The sequence below is a fragment of the Lissotriton vulgaris genome, chromosome 4_1 (assembly GCF_964263255.1).
Source record: "Lissotriton vulgaris chromosome 4_1, aLisVul1.2, whole genome shotgun sequence".
NCBI classification, from domain to species: domain Eukaryota; kingdom Metazoa; phylum Chordata; class Amphibia; order Caudata; family Salamandridae; genus Lissotriton; species Lissotriton vulgaris.
In genome coordinates this window covers 653,844,610-653,867,419 of record NC_141691.1, presented here as the reverse complement: position 1 = coordinate 653,867,419, position 22,810 = coordinate 653,844,610, and the positions used below count along the sequence as shown (strand labels likewise).

At 43.9% G+C, this 22,810-nt stretch overlaps 1 protein-coding gene across 1 annotated transcript in view; it reads left to right on the top strand.

The window, feature by feature from the left end:
• Nucleotides 1–22,810, top strand: part of LOC147722384 (maternal DNA replication licensing factor mcm6-like) — a 564,785-nt gene that overhangs the window by 238,338 nt on the left and 303,637 nt on the right. The window contains exon 9 of the mRNA XM_086964912.1: nucleotides 10,337–10,478. Within this exon, the coding sequence (XP_086821038.1) occupies nucleotides 10,337–10,478 (142 nt within the window). The remainder of the gene's footprint in view (nucleotides 1–10,336; nucleotides 10,479–22,810) is intronic.

Here is a 22,810-nt window from a genome sequence, read left to right as displayed (position 1 = left end):
GCTTGGGAGGGTGTAAGGAAAGGCTATCAAGCAGTATTTCCTACAGGCAGAATTGTAGAAATATAGTGTTTGGTATCGATGTGTACATAATAGTGAACCCTTATAGAAGATCATGAACCAGGGACTCCAGGGAAACTGCGGACCTCTGACTGAGTGGCTTTTCTGGGATGGTTATGTGAGGGTAGAATTGGCACCTGCATTCTAAGGGGCGGGGTCTTCGCCCCACTAAAGATTGTGATCAACCCTGCAGGGTACGATGGCAGACAGGACAAAATTTAGAGAGGACCTGTGCACACCACAGGTGGCCTTTTGAACTGAACCTATCTTCAAAGCCCAGTATGTGTATAACAATTGGGACTCTGGCCTCAGCTGTTAGAGATGCTTTTGGATTTGGAACCATACTACTCTGGTTTGATACTGGGACATCAACACGAGGAATCATTAGGGCAGGAGGGACTGCAACTGGACTATCTGCAGACTTGTGGTGGCCTGGAGCTTGTCTCGCTCCAGGAAGGTGACGATCACTTGGTAGATTTTGCATGGACATTGCTGGTCTGCAGCTAAGTAACAACTGTAGTTGCCTGGGTCCTGAAGTACTCTCCAAGGGCCTGTGAGCTACCCCTTCTGTCAACAAAATTCCAGGGACAAAGGATCTCACTGTCTCCACAAGATTGTAAGGACCGCACTGGGTGTGTCTGACGCTGGTGGAAATGATCATGGTTGGGACAAGGACCGTCCTGACATACACCATCATCACTCTGTGCAGATGAGTGTGCGAGTAAAGATCAGCAGCCACCTGAGGTACCAGACGCAATTAGTTTGAGTGTGGGAGAAGCTTGCAGAGTCTGAGGCACCGGTGCTTGCAACCAGGGGACCTTTGCTTACTTGCGTTACAAAGCGTGTGGTGTTTGAGGGGTGTTATGGAAACCTGAAACTGAGCTAAGACTCTTAAGCCTCATGATCAGGAAAACAAAAGTGCTGGGCCTAGGATGCTTGGTTCCAGTCCAGGGAGGACCTGGTCTGGCAGTTCGTGCTAGACTGGTCCTATTGGTGCAGGGTCAAGACTGATTTGCATATAGCTGGGTCCAAACTGGAATGGAATGGTGAGCAAAAAAGCAGACAGATTTAGGCCCGGATCTCTCTACTGGGATGAATGTATGACATTGTTCTGCATTCTGTCCATCAATTGTTCTTTTTGGACAAAAGTGCCTGACCTCATGGCCTCTGTCCAAGGTAATGGTCTCCCTCAACCCACAACACAAGGTGCTTTGTTGTAGAGAACGCTGTGGCTAGTTATGAGGGGTTTTGTATGCCTTGTGGGCATCTATAGCTGACTTTCGGGGGGTACAGCAGTGGTCACCCCTGCTTGGAGGTTAAACACTTCTCCAGACATTGAGGCGAGCCAGCTTCCTGGTTCACAACCTTTTGTCTATGGGGGGGAGGGGTCGTGATCCTGTACTTGTGCCGGTGCCGTGGGGCACCTGGAGGTCTAATATGGCTGGATGAAAATATGTAATCTTTCTTTCAGTATTAGATGGCTCCTACTGTCTAGTCAATGGGCCACCAGCTGGTGCAACATGTAACATTGGCTGGTGGAATTGAAGGACTGAGGGACTTGGTCACGCGGCGTAGTCTAAGAACTGGGGCTGTTTAACTTTTCTGCTAATGGGAAAGGCCAACAATTGCATACATCTGTAATGTGTGGAGTCTTTTTGTGGCATACACAGTGTGTTGGGTAAGTGGTGTTATGCCAATACTTTACACTTGAGCCCTGAGGATAAGCCTAACTGCCCGCTGCCAAGCTACCAAAGGGTGAGCACAGTTTATCGGATAAGTGTATCCTACTCATCCTATTTGGAACGTGGATTCTGAATGGTTTCAATCCCAAAACCACTGGGTCTATCATACCCTTTAAGGAAAATTTTATCTTTTTCTTAGTTATCTGACTGTTTCAAAATGCTATTTATTTTCCAGAACAAACTCTTTATGGGTTCTTACTAGGATAGGTCCTTTTGATTAGAATAGGGGCTATATTCTGAAAGGAATTTGCTGTTCTTTTCTATGCCTGTTCAAACCAATCTTTTTGATTATTTCTGTAATTGATTTGATCTGACTAACCTGCATAAAAGAAGTCAACTAATCACTTAATGAGAAAATAAACTTTTAAAACTTCGCCAAACCTCTATTGTCTTACCAACAAATGAAAAAAGGTGATGCTGTTGTGAAAGTGCTATATTTTAACATGGTGGCAAAGGTTCGAATTGGGCGTGGAACTTCCAGGTTTAAGTAAGTTTGAAGTGACATTATTTACAGAAGTTTTTATAAGATTTCTGCGCTTGCAGTGATATTAATTTGTTTAGGAAGTCAAAAGTAAACCGTGTTCTAAAACAAATTGGCTTGAAAATGTAATTTCATGTAACTTAAGAATCAACGAAAATTACTTGCTAAATTCCCTAAATGCAAATGTCACATGCAGGGCCTGACTGGCCGTAGCCGGCACTGGGCGATTCCCCGGTGTGCCGCAAGGGAGGGGGCTGTTTTTGGACCCATGGTAGGCAGTTTTTTGTTACTAGGGCTGGTTTTGTAGCATAGCTGCAATATGGGCCCAATGTAACAAAAGCAAAAAAGGTGCAGGGGTGAGACAGGATTGGTGCTTCCAACAAGCACCCTCCCTCATGGGCCAACAGAGTTGTTTGTCAGGGCTGGTTTTAGTTCCCAGTCCTGCCGGCGTCACATGAACCAGAATAATTAACATGTAACCATCTTCCTATTTAATGGATAAAACTCATTCACAACCGAATTGCAAGAAAGAACTGAGAAATCCTATTTTACTAGCAACCTTAAAAGCTTTTCGCTTCTTATGAAGAAAACAATTTAAAGGTTCTCACTGTTGTACCATTCCTATTTAGAAAAAAGTTCTCATCTTATTTCCTAAGGAACTTTCCATGATACAATTTCTGTGCGTCTTTACTCTGACCACTATCAATATTGAAATGAGTTGTATTGGGCTAATCTCGAATTGACCGGGATGGGTTTGTGGAAAGCTCTGACATCAATGAAAAGGAATACAATTCCTACTACATCATGAAATCTATAGACATACGTTTTGTACAAGTCAACTGAATAGTATGTTGGAAAGAGACCTACCAATTGCCAAACAATACTGGAGACAGCACATTTGTAGTGATAATCTGTTGGAAATACCCTGCGGACTAGATATTTACGAGTTTATAGATACCCATACCGATAACTGTTCGTTTTTATATATCTCAAAACATACATTTTTTTATTTAACAATTCAGTCTGAAATCAGTTGGCTACTTTTTATGTGGTTATTGTTTACTTTTTCCACGTACATACGGTGAAAACATCCTTCATGTCATGGCAGAAACTGTATCCTGCCTTAAACTTTTCTATGATGGCCTGGAACAATATAGATGCTGTAGTTTTGTTGTGCCTCCACATAACTGGACTAACACACCTGAAATCAATGATTTGTAGATGAGATGTTTAGAACTGGTGACTGTAGCTGTAATGATCTTGAGTGGTGTCCACCCGTGACCCAGCTTGTAGACTCTTTGCAGGTCTATGGTGTTGTATTTCTATCTAGGACCCTAATTCGATATTCCTGATTCATGCCCTTGTGTGGTTATAATAAATAATATCCTTATAAAGGCATAAGAATCATATCCATATTTAGTAATAGCCCATGCAGTCCAAAGCACAGCAAGGCTACTCCCATAGACTCCTAGAAAGCACAACGCGTTCTTTAAACAAACCAAGCCTCCAGCAGCCCGGGAATTCCCCCTGCTTTTGTTTTGATTTGCACAAGAACTCCTGGAGTCCAGAAAGAACTGTTAGTTCTTAGTGACGTCTTATGTCCAATCTTACGTCAAATCAATCAATCAAAGCATTTGTATAGCACGCTACTCACCCAGAGGGTCTCAAGGCGCTTGGGGTGGGGGGTCCGCTACTGCTCGAACAGCCAGGTCTTGAGTTGCTTCCTGAAGGCAAGGTGCTCTTGGGTCAGGCGGAGGTGGGTGGGGAGGGAGTTCCACGTTTTGGCAGCCAGGTAGGAGAAGGATCTTCCTCCCGTTGTGGATCTTCGGATGCGGGGGACGAGGGCGTGGCTGGTTGATCAAAGCTGGCGGGTGGGAGTGTAGAAGTTCAGGCGGTCGTTGAGTTATCTTGGGCCTTGGTTGTGGAGAGCTTTGTGTGCATGGGTGAGGAGTCGGAACGTGATCCTCTTGTTGACGGGGAGCCAGTGCAGGTTTCTCAGGTGTGCGGAGATGTGGCTGTGACGGGGGATGCCAAGGAGGAGTCCTGCTGAGGCGTTCTGAATGCGCTGGAGTCTTTTCTGGAGTTTTGCGGTGGTTCTGGCGTAGAGGGAGTTGCCGTAGTCCAGTCGGCTGGTGACGAGGGCCTGGGTGACCGTCTTCCTGGTTTCGGTGGGGATCCACCAGAAGATCTTACGTAGCATGCGTAGGATGTTAAAGCATGACGAGGAAACGGCGTTGACTTGTCTGGTCATGGAGAGGGAGGAGTCCAGGATGAAGCCCAGGTTGCGTGCGTAGTCTGTTGGTTTGGGTGCGCTGCCCAGGGCAGGGGGCCACCAGGAGTCGTCCCAGGGGGAGGGCGACTATCCCAGGATGAGGACTTCCGTCTTATCGGAGTTCAGTTTCAGGCGGCTGTTCATCATCAACTCGGCTACGTCTTTCATCCCTTCGTGTAGGTTGGTTCTGGCGGTGGCGGGGAGTTGGTGAGGGAGAGGATCAGCTGGGTGTCGTCGGCGTAGGAGAGGATGTTGAGGTTGTGTTGACGTGCGATGGCCGCAAGGGGGCTCATGTAGATGTTGAACAGCGTGGGGCTGAGTGAAGATCCTTGTGGTACGCCGCAGATGACTTCGGTGGCTTCTGATCTGAACGGGGGGAGGCGGACTCTGTGTCCTTTCAGGTATAAATATACCAACGTTGCCTTAAGCAAACACACGGTGGTGGGGAGCAGAGCGATGTTCTACTTGTCCGAGAGCCCAGCTGTTGCCAGAGCCGAAGGAAGCCACCCTCCTTCTTTGACGCGCTGGAGAAGCTGCCTTTCTCACGCCGAGAAATCCAGCTCCGGCGTTCCTAAGTCACCCTCGCAGGTTGCTGGGTTATTGAGTCCTGAGAAGCGAGATACAAGACCTCCTTCATTCTATAACCAAGGTACGGAGCGGATTAAAACCTTAGAGAATTCTTGATTCCGATACTTGGCAAAAAACCTAACTTAACTTAAAACTGCAACTTACTTACTCCTTCCCAGGTATTAGGCTTAGGTCAAGTACACCGGGGTAGGAGTATCTTAGAAGCATCAGTTGAGTCTGTTAGTCAATGTTTTTATGTATGTACATATTTTATCAATTTTAAAGTATCATATGGCTAAGAAACCACATCAATGCTTTTACAGTATTTTAGAATACTCCTTTTACTGTACGCAATTTACTTTATAAGTATTGCAATTGTGGCAATTCATTTCTCTTGCATGAGAAAGAAGACTGCTCAATAAAATAACACCTTTTATTGAAAACGCCCGTCTCTCTATTTCTCTGCACTCTTGTGAAATTAAGCATGCATGATTTGACTGAGTGAAATAGCTGTCTATTGTTTTCACACGACTCTAGAGATACACACTATTCTGAGGGAGCAAAGTTGTCATGTTTATGCGGTTGCCGGAAAGTAATCCCTTGTCTAAATCAGGACAGTTAACCCTTTCCTGAACATTCAAGAGTTTCTAGTGACCTCTGAGCTAGCTGGCAAAACTAATTAAGTCTAACCTAGTCGGTGGTGACCTAGATGACCTCAGTCCTACGTCTACACTGCTGTTTGTTATTCCAATGCGCAGAGCCTATTGGGAAAATAGGAACTACACGGCGCCCCACGTTTGGTAAACGATAATCTAACGCAAGACACTAGAGTAACTCAGTCGTGTTTTTCACACAGACCCCTTTCTCCCGTAAAAACTCCAATAGAAGTCTGGAGTGGGTGAAAGGTTCATATCCGCCGGAACTTAGTAGGATGAGAATCCAATGTATTAGTTCTTGGTTTAGTCAACGTTGAAGGATACAGTGTTCCAAAATATTGTGCACCTAATCTTGGTTTCCTTGAAACTTGATCTGCAACAACAAAACTTTCTTTCAATAAAATGACGGATAGTAAAGAAGAGAGAGAGAGAAGCCTTAGCAGCTTGACTCTTAAAGGAAGACACAAGTCTCCAGCAAGAAGACCCAAATGCTATAGTCATTCCGGTCAATATAGGAAAAACTATAACTCTTAAACTTGTAGAAAATGGACTGTCACCAAGAGGTGGTACAGTCATTTTCGTGATAGCGGCACATGAATATCTGCAGACAGAGGTATTCTATTCATGGATACATTTTCCAGCAGCACACGCTGTGACAAAAGATTTCCACCATTACAAAATAGAGGAACCTCCGGATGGATACACTCCTTTTGAGGACGTTGAAATCCCACTAACATACCAAGAGCACATGCTCTGGTTTAAAGGCGCCCTAAAACATCAAAATCACATTACCAGGCATGGTCCACTAGGTAGACCGGGAGCCACGTGGCCGGTTCTAGCCATCATGTAGGATGGGATGATAACTCTCCTCCACACAAAATCAAGTTAAAAAATCAACCCACTGCACAAAGACAGCACCCAGTTAAACAAGAAGCTAAAAAGCAAGTCAGGGAGATCTTAGATCAACTTGAATATCAGGGGGTGATTGAAACATGCACCTCACAAATGAACAATCCTTTGTTTCCTGTCTCCAAACCGGATGATTCATATCATCTAGTTTTGGACTACAGACATCTAAACTCCTGCTGTAAAACATTTGCAGTACAAAATTCACACAGTGCAGCACTAATGAACAACATTGTGCGCAAAAAATATGAAACGACATTAGATATCTCTAATGGATTCTTCTGTCAAAACATTGCACCTGAAAGTAGTTATTTGACTGCTTTCTCAATAATGGGGTCGCAAAAACAATTTTGCCGACTCCCACAGGGATTCAAGAATAGCTCAGGATTATTCCCAGCAAGGGTAACAGAATTACTACAAATATGATGATGAGGCATTATCATATGTCGATGACCTCTATCTTACAGACGATGACCTGGAGACTCACTTAAAGAGTGAACACCATAATTCTTGAGTTCGCATCAGAGGGTTACAAATTCAACTTTAAAAAGTCAAGAATTGCCCATCTAACAGTTCTATTTTTAGGATATGAATTATCAAGTGAAGGCAAAAGCCTGGCAGACAACTTCTTAGAGAAGTGTGCAGTACTCCAAGCACCGAAAACGCTGAAAAATTTACAATCAATACTAGGCTTCCGGAATTTCGGAAGAACATACATTCTAAATTATGTAGAGAGGGTTAAACCTCTCTACGAATTAATAAAACCTGATTTCAAACCCATACATTGGACTCAAACACACGGAAATTTTGAGATCATTACAGACAGACCTGTTAGCTAAAACAAAACTGCAAACTCGTGAAAACATACGCAATCTGGTAATCCGAGTCATTCCAGGAAAATGCGGATTCACATACCTGACCTCTAATGAGGGAGAAACAGTACCAATAGCTTACAAATCACATTTGTACACACAGGCTGAAATGAAATTCAATTCCACAGAAAAAATTCTGACAGCGGTTCAAACTGCTGTAGCAGGAGAAATAGCCCTAGCCCAAGGCAAAAGAATAACTGTTTATACAGCAGAATCAGCCCTTGAAGCATTAACAAGTCTACCGAATCTGAAAACAGTGGCATTAGATCCAAAATGGATACAATGGGTAAATTCTCTTGCTACACAAGACGTGAAATACTATTTTGACCCGAAATTGAAAAAACTAGATCTAGAATACGAACAAGAATCTCCTCTGCCAATCGAAATTCTGGCTCTCGAACAATATACCTGTGTGATCCATATGGACAGATTTGCACACCATTATGATGTAGAGAAAAAATCCTACAATGCAGCGTGCGCAATTGTTAAAGGTCGCTGGCGCTCTGGTAAATTCAAACCAATGATTACAAAAACAGAATCACTCAAACTGTTCAGCTCAGCGAGCTGAAATAAGATCTTTAAAGATGGCGCTTGAAAATGCCGATTCGCGAATTCCCCACACTAATAGTGTGCAATTCGGATTACTTTGTGAAGTCATATAACAGTGACATGCAGACATGGCGCAAAAACTGTTACAAAGACGACACAGGTGCCACAATAAAGTATAAAAAGCTTTGGGAACAAGTAGTTCTTTTGAAGAAAGAACTTCAAAAGACTCACGTGATACACGCACTGAGCCATCGACGTGATGGCATTCACGTTGCAGGGAATTCATTGGCTGATAGAACCACAGCGGTAGCGGTTCAACCGGTTTCCGTAGCCAAAAAAAAGCGTTCAGAAAAACACATAGATGGAGAAACCATGCTGGCGGTAAAAGCGTCGTTAAAAGACGATTATGCAGCATTACCTCTCAACTATCCACTCAGTAATACATACATAATTGATGCAAACTCCGTTCCTTTTGCTCAAATCCCTGGAGTGGGCGATAGAGTAATTCCAAACATGAACCAGAGAATCTTCTTGATTGAAGACGCACACATGGGATTGGGTCTAAGGCACCAAGAGATATTGAAATCTCTGATAGAATTACAATCACAATACTGGTGGCCAGGAATGAGCGTAGATATTTACAATTTTGCAAAAAATTGTGAGGACTGCAACAGGGATCGCAGTTGTGAACCGGACCAGATACCAGCCCAGACACCACTATTGGATAGCATCAGGCAATCTTTGCGCAAAAGTCCCACCAGACAAATGCGGTCCCATGATCATTAAGGCTTGATTAACTAAAAATGTGGCCCCAGTGCTCGGATGACGCCAGAACTGTTATATAAGATTTGCGAGTCTTTATCGGCACATACGCAATTGGCATGCTACATTCTGATCAGGGTCCTGCGTTTAGCTCTCGAGCTTGCAAAGAGGCCATGAACAGCATGGGCATTGCATTGCGGTACTCTTCTCCCTTCCATCCTGAGGGTAATGCTGTAGTAGAAAGAAAAAACTGTGACATAAAGCAATCTATAACAGCGAGGGTATTAGGTTCGGGTGACGGGTGGTTGAAACATTTAATAAGCGTCCAACGTAGTCTTAATAACATGCCAAGACATTCTCTAGGAGGTATCAGTCCGTACGAACTTTTGTTTGGTACTAGAATGAATATCCAGGATCTGGATCGTCAAACTTCAGTGGTAGAAGAAAACACTTTTGATATCAAAGATCATTTGGCTGTTTTACAGGACTTGAATGAAACAAGAAAGAGTCTAAGTAACATAAAGAGTAAGCCAACAACCACTGAAGAACCACCTGTACCAGCAAGATCTGTCTGGATTCCAAAGATTGGGGATCTGGTCAGAGAAAAGATCGCGGTGAAGAAGGAATTTGGGCCTTCGTACAGAAAAGCAGTACCTGTCTTAGCTGTCAGCGGAACAAGATCAGTAGTACTACCGCCACTTGCTGGTAAAAAGGAAAACAGAATTGTTTCAATCGATTTGGTGAAACCACAAACCTGTGACTAATAATAAATAGCAGGCCCAGTGGACTACCAAGAAATAGCAGAAGACAAAACTTTGCTACAATCCAAGAGGTTCAAACTGAAAGACTAATCACATTCGATAAACCTGCAGTAAATAAAAAGGGACTATACAACAAAGCCATGGAACTCGTGCCTCTTGAAACCCAAATTGCAACAATTTGTGATGATGCACCAATCTACAACGATGTAGCATCAGAATGTACAAATATAACAAAAGAAAATGCAAAGATCAATGGAAATCCGGAAGCGAAAACGCCTGTCTCTCTATTTCTCTGCACTCTTGTGAAATTAAGCATGCACGATTTGACTGAGTGAAATAGCTGTCTATTATTTTCACACAGCTCTAGAGATACACTCTTTATTCTGGGAAATCAAAGTTGTCATGTTTATGCGGTTGTCAGAAACTAATCCCTTGTCTAAATCATGATGGTTAACCCTTTCCTGAACATTCAAGAAAGTTTCTAGTGACCTATGAGCTAGCTGGCAAACCTTAAGTCTAATATAGTCAGAGACCTAGATGACCTCAGTCCTACGTCTACACTGCTGTTTGTTATTCCAATGCGCATAGCCTATTGGGAAATTCAGCAACTACACTACAATGGGAAAATGTTGAGTTTCCAACCAGTGAACATTTCAGTACTGTGTGGCACTTGACTTTGAGTTTTATACTTTATTTTGCCTTTTTTTATAGGTAATGATGAAATCAAAAGGGGTGTATTGCTGATGCTTTTTGGTGGAGTTCCCAAGACTACTATGGAGCGGACATCGCTGAGAGGTGACATTAATGTGTGCATTGTTGGAGACCCCAGCACTTCCAAAAGCCAGTTTCTGAAGTAAGTTCTGCCATGTTTTGTACTGACACAAATAGATCAGGTTAAGTGCATGCAGACACTTAATATGTATGGTTCTTTGAGCTTAACAGAAGCACGTGATTGGTAAACTCTACTGAAATAAATCCTTTATCTTAACCGAAATATGTATGATTGCTGACATTTTTAGGAGTTGGTTTTTTTTACCACTTAGTTCCGCATATGTACGACCTACGTGCAATCAATCTGCACAAGTGTGACAAGTTAATGCAGATTTTTTTGCATTGGATAAGGGTTTTTTCTTTTTCAAATTAAACTTTCATCTCATTTTTCAGAACCCTTCAACTTCAAAACCCTTAGACACTTTTACAAACTACTCTGCATCACGCAATAATAAACATTCTCATCCAAAGCGCAGCTTCAATCCTTTAAAAAAACACCTTTATTCTATTTGCTTTTTTGCATCACAATTCTCCGAATAAGGAGGTAGCAGATGGTGGTCTGTTTGAATACTTCTACCTCCAGTTCCACCCTTATTCATAGCAAGGAACCTCATTCCACCTGAATCGTCAAAGGATTTTCACAATCTTGTGATTATACAGTAACTTGAGGGTGTAAAATTTCAGTTGAAGGACGAACTCTACCTTTTCTGACCCAGGGTTTAAGGTGACTGTGTCGTTGGGCCACATTAAAAAAACAAGCATTTGCAATGCAATCGGTCTCGCCTTTGAGACCTTATATGTATTTAGATATGCAGCACATTAGCCTGGGTGCTGAAACATCTACTGTTCTTTAACATGGAGGGAAAGTAAGCACCAAACTGCATGCCATTCCAGGTATGGAAACTTATGGAGAGAAATATTGCCTTTCAGTGGGAAATAGTATAGTCCGAAGCTCTGTATTTAATATAAAATCAGGACCTTCGGTGGTCATATTACTGAAAATACAAAATTTGAAAAAATATTGTTGTCTAGGGGTGCTCTTGGAAGACCATTTCTATGGAATGGAGTGTAAAGAATGCAAATGATTCTGGTATTTTAATGACCTCTACTGGTCATTTTCTATCAAAGGTAAATAGAGGCAGTTGCCAGAAAAAAAAGCCCTCCGCAGAAAGCAAATCTGGTATTTTACTGACTTCTACTGGTCGTTTTCTATCACACAAGCTTTTATATCATGAGGTGTCGAAATACAGCTTGAACAACATCATAAGCCTATAGGCACCTTCCTAGATTGTCCCTTGGACGCTTTTATACTTTATAAATTTCCCCTGGATGTATCAAATGCAGCTCTATTTAAAGGTGACACACTCCTCCAACTTTCTATTTTAGTTCCAACGTAGTCTGGTTCTCTCAAGATTACTAATTGTCCTCTCTGCTCCCCTCTATAGATGCCACAAGAACTTTTATCGCACTGCAACCAATGTTGATATCAACCTCTGCTCCTCTGGAAAATCCCTTTTACATTCACTGTTGCTTCTGTCCATTCACTGGTGCTTCCATCCAGTTACCCACCTGCTACTGCTATGGAGTGCTCCTGCTCTTCCCTTGTGTTCTGGCACTCTATGATCCTCACTTATTCATTCATAGCTCTAAGCCATCTTAATTTGAATCTGGTGCACTGAGTACCAATCCAAACTGCTACAGGCGTCCTTCAACCCTTCTGCAGTCATCCCGGGCACGTTTGCTGCATATAAACTGGTACTCCTTTCTTAGTTGTCCCAGGCACACAGTTTTTATTACCCAAGCTAGCCCTTCAGGTATCTACCTGGGCAGCCTGTTTGCTGTATTGCCACTGGTAGTCCATGCTCTTCTCAACATCTATGAAGAGGTTGGAAAAAGCCTTGAAGGAGGGGGTGTGGTATTCTGAGCTGTGGCTCACCTATCCCAGTTTCCTTGCCACTCTGTTACACGCTTCAATTGCATTGGCACTCTAGGCTGCCCCCTCTGCTCTCTTCATTAGCCCCGACACACTGATCAGCGATTTCCGACCCCCTTCTGGCACTCTGAATTGCTCTCTTTTACTTCTTTCAATTGACCCAGGCACTCTAAACCAATTTTACACTTGCCCTTGGCACGCTCCGTTACATATTCCAATTACTAATTCCTGACAGTTATCCTTGGCACAATAGTGCTCCTATTCCATCATCGGTGGCCCTCTGTGCACTTGGCACATTCAGCCCTGGCGCATTGCGTACCCTCAACAAATTGAGCCCGTACTGCGTGCACCTCCCCAGTTATGCCTCATACAGTGTGCTCCGCCCACAACTGCCCCTTCACTAGGTGTCCCTTTCCCGCTGCCTTTGGCAACCTGTCCTTCTCTCCCTGCTGCCATCTGCAGTTGTGGCACCCTCTTCTCCCACCCCAGCTGCCCTTAACACGCACTGCTTCCACTCCTCCTAGCGGGAAGGCGGGTTCCTATCGGAGCTCCGGATAAAGTTCAGGGCAAAGTTAACTCCGGGGGCATTATACACTACCTAAGTAGGGGGCAGAAGCTGCATCCCTTGGTCTGCACGGGTGTACAACCCTCCCCTTGTTACAGTTCCTGCTGCTTGGATCCTGCAGCTGCAATCAGCCAACCACTCTTCACAGCAACCCAAGCGCGTGCATGTGACAAAACAAACGCCAGTGCTTGTGCAAGCTGACGGCACGCTCACTGTCTTCCGTTTAAAGCCCGGCCCCAGTAATCCGGAAAGAGAGTAAGTCATCGCGTGTGCGCTGTTCTCATTCGGACGCGCACTTCCCCTTCCATTCTGAGGTGTGACCATTGTTTTTACGAGAAGACACGATGAGAGCAAACAGTCAGCTCCAGAAGAAAGTCCAGCTTGTGTGGGCATCTAGCTTATGAAGGGATGGACTGCGGGAGGGGGTCGGTGGGGGAGAATGCACGTTAATAAAATAGTTACCGTGCAACTCTCAAAGTAAAAGGGCCAGAAGCCTTGGAAGGATACAAATTATGACATGGTTGTCATGAATAGGGACTAACAAGCCTAAAACCAAGAGGAAGGCAGCATTTAGGACCTAAGCCAATGAACAAGATGAGCAGAGAGTGGGAGGAGCTTCCACAAAGCTTCCACACTATACTGAATACTGTATGCCTTGCAAAGTGAGCAGCACATGTGCTGCAATGCTAGGCTCGACCTAAAAAAGCACCACCTTTTCAGGTTACTGTAACCTCTGCAACGTTGGTCACTTGTCTAATTTTAATCGATAAAAATTAATCTTTACTAGAAGCCATCTTTCTCCCTCTGACAAATCAACTGGCAGATAGGCCCATGTTATTTTACATTAGGAGGAAGACTCCTGCCATCCCATCCACAATAAGTAACAAAGTAACCTGCCTTCAATCCACTTAGTAGGTGTCCGCGAATGGCAAGGCAAAGGAAGGTCAGGGGTGCAACACAGGCCCTTTTGGCTAAAGGGTGTTGCCCCAACCTCCACTGCACTCCCATTCATCCTAAAACCTAGGACTATTCCTGAGACAGTGGAGTGTCAGGGACCCCTCGCCACATTTTGCAGGTGGGCACCATTATCTTGCCTTAGACTACTGAAGATGGTGGCTTCCCAGTCGGAACTGTTAAAGATGGAATAAATAAACTGGGATGCTCCTGGATTTTGTATTTTTCCATTCAATGCTCAAAAACATGATGGGTCGAATTTCCCGTTTAATAGCTAATCAAGTGCTAGATACATTTCCGTTTGACCTTGTAAAACTAGCCTATCCTGTGAATCTCAGATACATTTGCTTGGAAAGCCCTTGGGCAGTCAGTAAAATAGTGCATATAACGATACAGAATAATTACAAAATGTTTATACTAGGTGCAATATTTTTTTCATGATGAGTGTTGCAACTGAAGTGGTGAAGTAATTTCACATCAAAACACCTTCGTTCATATTTGATACTTGCATATGTTGTAAATATTTTTTTAATTCATTGTATAAAGATTTGTATAACAAAAAAATTCATAAAGGCAGCTCAGCAAAACCATAATACAGTGCATGCTTTCTGGGACATAATGATCGAGGTTACGTTTGAAATGTTTTTGGACACCGCCGCAAGTAAAGGAGGTCCATTGGGAACTCAGACCATCCAAATGGTGGGCATAAAAACCGTTGGAAATGTCAAGCGTGGTTTTAAACCGCTTACGCACAAGACTCTCCACTAAAGCAGAGCCGTGAGTATTCTGTACTGCACAGGTACGGCAATGCGAGTTTAAATGCCGGTAATCCAATACCAAACGTTATGAACCATCAGGCTTGGTCACCGTAAAAAGAGGGTTATTCATTGGTGACACACAAGTTTCAATCACACCTTAAAATTCCAATTGTTCAAGGATTTCTGCAACGGAAGCCTTAGCTTCGCGCTTTATGAGATATTGAGGTTGGGGCTAAGGCATAGACCGCTAAGGAATTTCGTGGTGTGGGGAAAATGTATCCCATCCAGTGTGTACGGTACAGAGCCGGCGCAAGGGCTTTAGCCCACTCTTCTGCAAAATTCAGCGCATGCTCCTTCGAGACAGTGTGCGCGAAACTAAGGAGGATTACTTCCTCCCCTCTTGGAGCCGCGAGCACAAAAGGTGGGGACCAGTTAGCCTTCGCTAACAAAATGTCATAAGTAGTCGTAAGATTCTCCCAAAATACCCCCTCCATGGTACGTTGAATGTCACCTTCAATGAATAAGACAATTTCATAGTCTGTCAGGGGAAGCTACTCTAGTGTCAGCTGTCTCCACAACAACATAACGGTCAGTCCATGTCACCTTCAGTAGTGGACGCAGGGCCTCTTGCACTATGGTAATCTCCTGCGCGCTGTCCAGCAAGGTCAGAGTCCATGTCAGATTCCAAAGCTGGGTTCTCACTATCTGTGCGCTGTTAAAGCAGTGACTTTTTTTTCTGAAACTGGGGTCTATTCGGTGTAGAATCGTCCTGCTTGCCTTTACCATCTTTCGGGCAGGGCTGGTCATGTCCTTGCTGACCACCCAACCCCTGCCGCCTCCACCACCACCGGTAGAAAAGGCCGATGACTCCTGAAAAGAATGAGGAGAGTGTTGAACAGAAACCTGAAAACGATCAGGTGATTTTATCATTGTGCAATCGCGCAAGTCATAAACACGTTCTGTGGGCGCAGGCAATAGAGACGCAGGACGAGACTCTGGTTTCTGTTGTTGTTGTTGCTTTCCCTGTTTTTGTTTGTTAGGCAATTTTGTTTTTTGGTCTTGGGCTGGTCGTCTGTTTCAGACTTCTGCCCTTGGGGTTGTTTTTTCTCTTTAGTAGAAAAAGGCTTGAGACCCCTACTATTGCGGCCCACGGTTTTATAAGCCGCCACAATTATCCTCGCCAACTGCCAGGGGTTTTCGGCATCGGGAATCGCTTGCAATGCATTGACAACCTGAAAGTTCACTGCATCTCCCTTGACATTAGCAAGTATGAGATCAGAAACCACATCAAAGGTGCCACAGAGACGCATACCCAATTCAAACGCAGCCTCTGGTCCGTGTTCATCCTGAACACGTTTAAGGACCGTTGGCAGGACAGTCATAGACGGAGTGCCGTAAGACCTTGTGTAGACCGCCGCAAATGTCTTTACTCAGGTCTCAGTCACCGATTTCAGGGGTCAAGTCTTTCGGTAAGCTAATTGTCAGAATCCTGTGTTTTTCACCAGGAGTTGTTAGGAAATATTGCTTCCAGGTGGTCAAACTTCTCGGCAAGCCAGAAAGGAAAATCATCCTTTTCTTGGGGTCGCTTGCCCATCACAGCGTTGACCATAACGGGACTGAGCTTCATTCCGCCCTGTCCGGCAGGAAGTGCTGCACCACCTGGGGCCACGCCCGGGAGATTACGGGTAAAGTATTGCACCAACGACCGAATAACGCTAATTGCGACTACATGTAGTCGTCTTAACTCAGCCACGTTACATGCCCCGTGCTGAGGATGAGGTGTAAATCCTGCCAAAACAGGCCAAGTTGCGCCACTGGACCAAGGACTTAACCTTGAAGGTGTCAAAGAGTGGGGTAGGGCGCCATTAAACCAAACGCGATGCTGCCAGGTATCTATAGAAATCTCCTGTGCCCTATACGGTGCATATTCCTGTGGCACAGCCGTGGTACGTGTTGACCACTCGCGTATCTGCGTTCATAGCTGGGAAGGTCACCCATGAGTAAAAAGTCTCATACAGGTAAGCCACCTCTGCACTCACCACCATTATCACGGCCAAGCCATCTTCGGGGACATTATAATTCTGTAAATGATTGCGCACCGCAATGCGGCTATGTTGCGCAATGTCCACCGCAGCAATAGTGACACAGAAAGATAAAGGTACAAAGGACACTTTGTAGCACAACTGGGTAGTAACTCAATGAAACCATTTTAGAAAGATTCAAGCTTGAAAGGACCCATACGAATACAGGTAGGTTTGTCCGACACCACCGTTAACCGGAAACAACAGTGAAGGGGTTAAGGACCGAATGATGTACTATTCAAGTATCATGCAATAAGACCACCAACGGTTGGGCGCCATGTCGCAGGGACTCCGTGCTCAGACAGAACTGTGCATAGAGGCTTGGAACCTCAGTGAATTAGGATGTGCCAAAACTCACCTTAGTACCCAAAAATCCCCTACCAGACTAGCTACAGTGTCTCATTGGTTATCACAAATCCCAATGCTTACTCAAACCAGAACATGGACTTAGTACACCTCAGGTAACATGGAACACATGAACACTCTTTCGTTATAACATCATTTCAATCCAGAACAAGGAGTAAAAGAGGACACGTGCATATTTGAAATGTTTATTCACTAATGCAGTGTTCTCAAACGCAGTATCTTGGCTAATACAAGCAAACATATTGTAAGAAACAAAGTAATCCGCATAGTCACTAGTCCATAGAACACAAATGGTGAAAGCATGGTATTATGCTAAAAAGAATAGGGGTTAGTAACACCTAATTCTCACCCTCCCTAGCTAGTATATTATATTATATCTAAGAAGGTCTCTTTGGGTTTTTAGCAGGGCGGCCCCATACCTCAAGATCCTAGTGGTAAGGGATCACATCTTCCACCAGCTCTCTGCATAAGAAGCACCATCAAGTGTGTTTGTATGCTCTTGTGCAAAGCAATAAAAAACGCACCTAAAGCCCGAACTTGGCCGCAGCTGCATGTATGTTATATCTAGGAATGTGCGAAGATCAGTGCTCACAACAACCACTGTGTTGAGATATCCTTGAAGGTTTCTGCACTCACTGTACAGACACAGCTCGCCAAGCAAGGCTGATGTCGGAGTAACAACATATTATTCTCGCATGAATCAAAGCATTCTACTAGGCTCAAAGCTAAAGCAACAGCTATGTCGTGTGCAAAAGCAGCAGAAAGGTAAAATGGCGTTTAAACTCCTAAAAAGTTCATGCTAACTTAACACAGCATACAGGCAATATATATCTATGACAGCTCTGCCTGCATTGTGTGGTTAAAATCGTGCCCAGGATGGCTATTGCTTAAGTGGCAGGTATTGGCCACCAAATTATATTTTCCAGCATTGTTTGGAGACCTGTGGAGATGTAGATTGATGGTGCCAGGGTTATTACCCATTATGTGCCCCCAGTATGGCCACGTAGCAGCCCTCTGGGTGGAGCCTCGTGCTTGTGACACAGTGGGATCATTCTAAGCAAATAACTTTAGGCCCGGGCTATCAACGTTTGCCATGATATTGGTCCCCCACTCACAGTAGGCTTTCTCTGTATCATAAGCGTCCATCTTTCCCCCGCCCCTTCCTCGAGGCATCCTCCTCACCCTACTACCTCCTGCCATGGGCTTGAAACTGCCAATCTACCTGATGCTAGAGGTGCCGGTCACCCCAACAAAAACATTAACACACAGAACAAACCAAAAACAGCACAACAAATGAGTTCTCGCCCTATTCAACTGGGGGTTTGGAGTGTGGCACACAATGTCTTGTACCCCTGTAGTCCTTGACTGTGGCTGGCCCGGTTCAAGAAGAGTTTTGGCTTGTTCCTCTGACAGGCTTATATGTTGTCAATCTTGGTCTTGCTCTAGGGAACAGACCCACACAATGGACTCTGGGGACGGCAGAGACTAGGTATTTTTGGGTTTATACTCGAATCTTGGCGTATGTGGCAGGATTTTTTCCTGGTCTCCAGCTACTTCGAGTCATAAAAACCATGAAGGACCTTTAGAGATCACCTTGAATTTTGCTGTGAACAACATCATGTATTAAATGTTACGATTACACAGTTCTGCTGTGCCCAATCAAAGGTACGTGTCCTCACCTGGACTACATGGGTATAATCCGGAAACACATGATGGCCTGGTTGTCAAAGTGTTACAGACTTTCTCTGGTCACTCAAAGGATCGTGTCCTTGTAGTTGAGTACAACAAAACTCCTTGGTCTGTGCCTTGCCTCTGGCTTCAGCAGCACCCTAAGAATTTAGTATGCCCGTTCAATGATAAATTGGAGTGGTCGGGGCTGCGGAGTTCATGAAACTTCGTTTCATGTGTTCCAAAAATTGCTCAACCTTGTTGCCCTCTCTGGGAGGCCCACCAAGCAAATGTTGTTGCATCAAAATCAGCCTTCAGCATTCTCTCCCCTAGCATGGAGGTGCTAGGTGGCCATAAACCAGTGCCGGACCTCTCTGAGCATATCTGTGGATTCCTTGTCTTCTGCCAGGGTACGTTCAGCTGCAGTCACTCTGATCGTCATTTTGTGAAGGCTTGATCTCAGCATGTTACTGTTTAAGGCGACTGTATTTTGGTTTCCAGGGTAGAGGGTGACTCCCTGACAGTGACAATGATTCTCTCATGGTAAGATCCGAGTCCCGTTACTGATTCCCAGGTGTAATCTGACCACTTCTGGGGCTGTATATTGAAGAAATGAAACATATTAAATTTGAATCTGACCTTCCTGGCACCAAGTAGGAGGTTGAGAAATTTGCAAATTACTTTTCCTGAAATGCACATAATTATGTATATTACGGGAAATGGATTTCTGCAGTATCTCATACCTTTTCTTTGAAAGGGAACACTACACAGAAATGTCAAGCAAGACCAGCTACGTGAAATGTGCAATATTCGTATGACTTTGCAGAACAAAAAAAGGACATGATTTTTGCCCATACGAGCTTATTTGAGGAGAAATAGGTCATGTAGAGACACCTGCTGAAGTAAGTCTTCCATAGGGGAAAAAATGACTTTTTTGTCCTCCAAGCAGCAAAGGCATCGCATAGTTGTAATGTTAAATTCAGGCATTAATCGACATTACTATGTTGCCCTGGTCTTGTACCGACAGTGAGCGTTATTAAAGTGATGTATAGCAAGACATCTTTCATGTTTAAGTGAAAATTATTATTTTACACCTACAAGAGGAGTTTGAGTTGAAATATGAAGTAGGACTGATAAGACAGTGTTTCCTTGGATAAGCATTTAATCTGCAACCAAGGCATTTTAGTTGTTTTCGGAGTGCCTTCCCTGCGAATTACACAGCCTTCAGAATCCAGTTTTGTTTTCCACATAGAACTATTCGCAAAGAAAGTGTATGGTTTACACTACGAAGCCATGGTTTTTGCTCATTAACAGTTTGTAAATACCTATCCCACAGCCTCAAAACCCCAGCCCAACACGCATGGGAAATTGCAGGTGCTCTCGACTGGAGTTAGCCCACCAATGCAAAACGGATTTTTACGTTCTTTATAGAATACAAAGTAGATGAACGCCAACTTCCAGGCATGAGAAGTGCAATGAAGGCTAAGATTATTCACTCATTTAGTTTTGTTCAGTTATTGTTTGAACTGTGTTAAAGAGGGATTCAAAACCAGTGACAGAATTCATGTGGGCGTTGTCGACCAAAACCGCTTTCGGTGGTATCTTTGGATAGATTGTCTATACAGCCATGGTACCTAGGCAGTGCAACCTGGTATTTGGTGTTGAGCTCTTTAAACCTTTCGTGACTCCTGCCGTGCTCACTGGGTTGCTATTCTATTTTTTATTTAGAGTGCTAGAAGTCCACTCAGACTATATCCCATTCTGGACATGTGTCCATATTAGGCAACCAGTTTATCCTGAATACTGAAAGACCGGTGTGGATGTGAATTGCGGTATTTTATAGTCCTATTTGGTGGACTGTATATGTGCGCCACTCAGTGTTGGTGATTTTTATGTTTCACTTGTAGGCAGGAATTTCAAACTGTATCCAGAAGGAGCGGTTTGATGTAACCAAGGGGATCAGCATGGACTTCAGCACCGTGATTACTACTCTGCCCATGCAGACTATCTGAGATCATGTATGCCAGTGTGATTGGCATGACAACTGGGGGCCTTTCGAGTGAATGTGGATTGGATGAATGTTTGACTGACACTCCTTCCAAAAGGTTACATCATCTGGTATGTAGATGTGCTGGTAGTTTTATCAATTGCTTGTTTTGTGTCGGAGGATTTGAGTTTGGTTAGTTGTCACTGGTTAAAGCAGACATATGAGATAAGCTGTCATGTATCATGTGCACATTAGATCGGCCTAGTGTAAAAGGCAATGTTGAAAGCTTTTTTCATTGACTTTTCCTTAAACCTCAGAAGGGTTTCTGATCTTTTTCTGATTGTTTTGCTTTGGTCCGGTAGTCCAAGAGACCTCTTTCACCAGAGCTTGGGCTAAACAGATCATAAACTGTTTTTGGTGCATGGTGAATAAGCTTCTTAATCAATCCATGGAGGAATTGGACTACATCTGGGCACATCTAACCCCAGTTAGCAGCATTTGTTCCCTCACCGGAGACCGATTTTGTGTTTTCTCTCCTTCAAAGTCTAGGTCAACCGTTTAGGTTTTGAGTTTAGGAAATTATATTGTGAAGCGATTTGTGGCTTAGAGGCCATATACTTCATGTGAGCTTCTATAAGTCCAAACAATGTGTATTTATTTCTGTGAGCAATTCCTTGCTCAGACTTCACAGGATGTGCAAGAAATGGTGTTTCTGGTTGGCTAGAATATACACCTACGCCAGGCAGAACCCACTGCTAGTCAGGGTAAGGGAGTTACGCACCTAAGATAATCCTTACTTGTCCCTTTGGTAGCTTGTGTAAAGCATTTGTGCAACACACAAACACACCAATGACACTAGGCACACCACAAAAAGACTCCACATTAGGTTATATAAAAATATCCTATGTTTTATACATAAAACACATTAGATCACAATCTCATTACTCTGAGCCATTAGGCACTTGTCATGACTTCTCATAGATCATAAAATCACTTTGCCGACCCGGAAATTGTCATAACATTACAAGTTGGTGCAATCCAGTAAAAACTTTATAGTTTGCACATGTTACAAAAACGCTATCACTGCACATATATGGCGAATCCTGAAGTAATGCCTGTTATTCTGACAAATGGAAGGCATACACGACATAAATCATCACATCAGCGAAAGTATTGAAGGTTAGGTTATACGTCAATCATGGCTGCTGGGCATACTATGCCAATCCTGGGAAAGTAAGTTAAAACAGCCTACTTCATAACATCGGGGCATGGGCACCTAACTGTTAGGTGCCCAGCATATCCACGGTTAGATCTGGCATCTTTGGTGTGGTTTCCCTTGTCTTTTTTCCTCTACCTCCTGTATTTTTGATGCTGTGCTGTATTTCATTATTGCTGGTTTAGGTGCTTTGGGCACTTTGCCACTGCTGATCAGTGTCAAAGTGCAAGTGCTCCCTGAGTAAATTGTTATTGTAATTGGTTATTCATGATTGGCATATTTGTATCAACAATAAGTCCCTAGTAAAGTGCATGGAGTGTGCCAGGGCTGGTGATACAAATGCTACTAGGGGCCTGCAGCACTGATTGTGGCACCCACATGAGTAGCCCTAAAATGGTGTCAGGCCTGCCACCGCAGTGCCTGTGTGCAATCTGTGAACTGCCATGTCAACCTGGCCAGTGTCCCCACTGACCAGGCCTAACCCTTCCCTTTCTGTCCACATTGGCCACCCCTATGGAAGGCCCAAGGTCCCCTCTTGGGCAGGATGCAGTTTATGTGAAAGGTAGAGCATGTACTAGTGCAGGTGACATGCTCTGGTAGTGAATTACAGCCATTTTCGTTTTTCACTATTGTAAGGCTATCTTGCCCATAGGCTATCATGGGGAATGCTGGCTACAGTGGTTACCTGCATATCTTCCCGTAGGAGAAAGATAGGACATAAATCTGGTATCCCTGAACTCAGAATTTAATAACACATCTTTTAGGAAAGGTGTTTTTTAAATCCTGTTTTTGAGAACAGCACTTTTAGAAAGTGGCTGTTCTCTTGTCTGACCTTTCTGTGTGCCTTGGCCTGTTTGTGAATTGACTGTCTGGTTTGTGAGTGACA